Source organism: Accipiter gentilis, chromosome 19 (assembly GCF_929443795.1).
Source record: "Accipiter gentilis chromosome 19, bAccGen1.1, whole genome shotgun sequence".
NCBI classification, from domain to species: Eukaryota; Metazoa; Chordata; class Aves; order Accipitriformes; family Accipitridae; genus Astur; species Astur gentilis.
The window spans coordinates 9,756,034-9,759,614 of NC_064898.1; the positions used below are offsets into that span (position 1 = coordinate 9,756,034).

The window sequence follows — 3,581 nt, forward strand, 5'->3', positions numbered from 1 at the left end:
ATTCCCTGTGGTGCAATACTGTGCTGCAGTTGCATAAGGAGGTTAAACACAAAAGTTCATGCATCCTTTATTAGGGGAAACAAAACAAAGCCAATTTCCTTGCCCAGCAACAACGAAGTAGCCATTAACATCCGATCATACCGGCTGGCGGTGAGAGTCAGCCATCGCTCCCATCAAACTGCAATGTGCAAAACACCACTTGGTCGCAGGTACGCTTGCCACACTGGCCTCAGCTGGTGGAGCAGCTCCTTGAGCTGGGTGATACAGTACTTGCCTAAAATGCTGGAGGCACAGATCCAAACTCAACAGCAATTTCCAGTCAGACCAGGCAAGACTGGAATGGGATAAAACCGGGTAACAGAAACACTGCCCTGAAACCTCTGCATTTTGGGGCTATTGGAGGATTATGGAGCGCTTCTGCCACCCTCATTCCCCGTTTTAAATTGGTTAATGGCATTCACTCCCGGCTTAGGGCCCCAGACCTCCTGGTGCGTGTGCCTGGGATTTTTCTAGCCTAACCGCCACCATGGGAAGCAGAGTACAGCAGAAAGGGAATAAGTGGATACAAAATATTAAAAGCTGTGGACTATTACTATCTCCTCAGATCACTTTGAATGCCAGGATAGAAAGAAAGAAAGAAAGAAAGAAAGAAAGAAAGAAAGAAAGAAAGAAAGAAAGAAAGAAAGAAAGAAAGAAAAAAAAAAGAAATCCCTCAGGATCACTTTTCTTTGCTGTATTTTTTAGATGTTAATATGCACAGTAGAGGGCTGCCTCTGCTATGATATCACATTAGATGTTTCAATGTTTGGATACGGCACTCTGTTAAGGCACCTTCAAGTAACGGTCATTGATTTAATCACTAAGCAAAGCCGCATTTTCTGTACCCGACACTGCTTCCTCCAACACACACGGTACTAGCAGCCACTCACACCTGCCATCCACAGACAAAAAACTCCTGGTGCTAGCTAGGGAGAAACTACACCAGCCACTTCTGAAATAAATATTTGCCAGGGTTTAGGGGTGGACATTTTGCACAGTTGTGTGGTTTGTTGCCCAAGAGGGGAAAGGGGAGAAAATTAAGTGTTGTCTGTCCCTAACTGTCTACTAGATAAGGAGGGTTAAAAATATGTATCAGCCTAAAAAAGTAGAAGCCAGCTCTGTACTGCTGCAGGATTCCTTGCTGGGAGGCGAAGCTGTAAACACAGGCGTTCAGTGCGGGGTGCCTGGTGCAGAACTGGATTTGTTTCAGGACTAACAGGAGGTACAAGGACACCCTCCCCTGGGAGAGGATGGGCAAGTTACTGCACATCACCTCTCCCTGCCCACAAAACTGTACTGGGTTTGGGTTTCAGGTTTCATGGGATGGGGATGGGGCTGGGGGGGAGGTGGGCATTTGAAAATGAAGGGAGCTGAGGGGAGAGGAGAGCTCAGGCATCGCTCTGTGCAGACAGCTGGCTCCATCCCCCCAGACAGTGGGATGCTCAGCGCTGCAGCTGCGGGGCACAGGACCATGGGGCTGGAGGGCACTTGCAGTTAAGCCCAACCGGGGGTGCCCATTTCTACACAAAACAATATACAGTCTTGGAAAGGAGCAAGAGGGTGGGACAGGGGCATAGGTCCTAGCACAGAAGGAGAGACCAGGGTGGACTGTCGCTCTCCTCCAAGGGGACAGGGGGTCCCAAGGCACCCGTCAGACCTGCCTCTCCCCGCCCGCCACTCACCCACGCCCCAGCCCAGTCATGCAATGGTGACACAGGGTGCAGCAGGAATCCCGACAGAGGGGGATCGTCCCGGTCCTTGGGATAACGTTGTCCAAGGAAAAGGGACACCCCCCCCACCCCTGACCCTCTCCTCCAGGTGGACGACTTGATATTTGGTAGCTGTGTGCAGCTCCTTCTCCGGTAAAAAGACGCATCTTTTCCTCGCACAGTCAATGAGAAACGCAATGTAATCTGTCATGCGCTTGGATCATGGGCTTGTTCGTTCATTTGAATTAGCAATGTTTTCTTCTTCTTCGGGGACTAGAATAATCACTCGGGTATTTACAAACACCAACCAGCGCCTTCGCGAGGTCTCCCCTAAACCATCATGACAAAATCACCGTGTGCAGGAGCCCCGCACCAGCTGTGTCCAAACAAGCCCGTGCTTGCTGAGAGCTCGGGGCTGCCGAGGGAGAGGGGCGCTGGATCTCCGAGTCCTGGGGGGGTCTTCCCAGCCGGCTGTCTCTTCCTTGGGGTGCCTCTCCCTGCACCCCCGTCCCAGGGTGCTGGCTGCTGCTACTGCTGCTGTGGGTGCAGTGGTCCCGTTCATACTCCTCCTGAGCCTTTTGCATTTTCCGCTTCTTCATCTTCCTCTTGTGGACGTGGAAGGTGGTGAGGGAGAGGAGGATCAGGCAGAAGATGAGGGTGACCAGGACAATTAAAACCAGGGTGGATGAGAAGGACTGGAAGAGTTGACCCACTTGAGTGATGCAGGTGCTGCTGGTGTTTAAGGTGGCAGGCGACGTCCTGTTCAGGAGACAAGGTGGCAGGGACAGCCTCAACTCCTTGGAGAGCTTGGCACTCATTGAGGAGGCTTCGGAAGACGAGGATCTCCCCCCCCCCCCCTCTCTGAAGACGCCTAAATTGCAGTCGGTGCCGGGCTGCCGGCGGGCGCTCGCTGGAAATGCCCGGGATGCTGCCGGCTCAGCCTCGTCCTCGCTCTAAAGTGACCGAGCAGCCTGCAACGGGATCCGGACACATCAGCGCTCCGGGGCACCCACCCTGCGCAGCTCCCCCCGCCCCAAGACACCGCGCCGGCGGCTGCGGCAGCCTCCTCCCTGCGCCCCGCCACGGCAGCGCTCCGAGCGGCCCCGGCTCCCCGCCGGCGGGCGGCAGAGGGCTGGCGGGACGGGGACGGGGACGGGGACGGGGACGGGGACGGGGACGGGCACGGGGACGGGCGCGGGGACGGGCACGGGCACGGGCACGGGCACGGGCACGGGCACGGGCACGGGGACGGGGACGGGGACGGGGCGTTCCGCCGCCGCCCCGACTTCCCAAATTACTCGGCGCCCCGGGCGGCACCGCCCGGCCGCTCATCCCAACTAGTTGCCGCGGGAAGGCAGGCAGGGACCGAGGGAGGGAGGGAGCGGCGCGGCGGCCCGGCTGCCAGACCCCCGCACCCCGGCGCGGGCAGGCTGCCGACGCCCGGCGGGGACCGGCCCCGCGGTGCCGGTGCTCGCCCCGGAGCCCCCCTTACCTGCGCCGGCGGAGGCAGCGAGGGAGCGCCCGGCCGCCGCGGGCGCTGGGGGCTGCGGCAGCGCGGAGTGAGCGCGCAGAGCGGAGCCGCCGCCGCTTCGGGGAGCGCCGCCCGCAGCCTAGAGCCGCCCCGGCCGCTGACGTCAGGCGGCGCGGCCGGGCCCGCGCGCCGCCGCCCCGCACGGCCCCGCGCCGGCGGAGGGAGCGGCGGGGGCGGCCCCCGCCCGGGCCTCGCGGGCACCGGCGGGGCCCTCCCCCCCCCCGGCGTCCCGCCGCCGCCCCCGCACCCTCGGCGCCCCCCGCGCCGCCGCCGGCGCGGCCGGCCCCGCGCATCGCGCCGAC

The 3,581-nt window shown here is 60.1% G+C and overlaps 1 protein-coding gene across 1 annotated transcript; it reads right to left on the minus strand.

Annotated features, from left to right (window-relative positions):
• Positions 1-653: 653 nt before the first annotated feature.
• On the minus strand, positions 654-3,329 carry C19H11orf87 (chromosome 19 C11orf87 homolog). Its single transcript, XM_049822854.1, has 2 exons — positions 3,241-3,329; positions 654-2,719 (listed from the first exon to the last, which is right to left on the minus strand). Exon 2 carries the CDS (start codon positions 2,564-2,566, stop codon positions 2,087-2,089), a length of 480 nt encoding a protein of 159 aa, XP_049678811.1. The 5' UTR covers positions 2,567-2,719; positions 3,241-3,329; the 3' UTR covers positions 654-2,086.
• Positions 3,330-3,581: the final 252 nt, after the last annotated feature.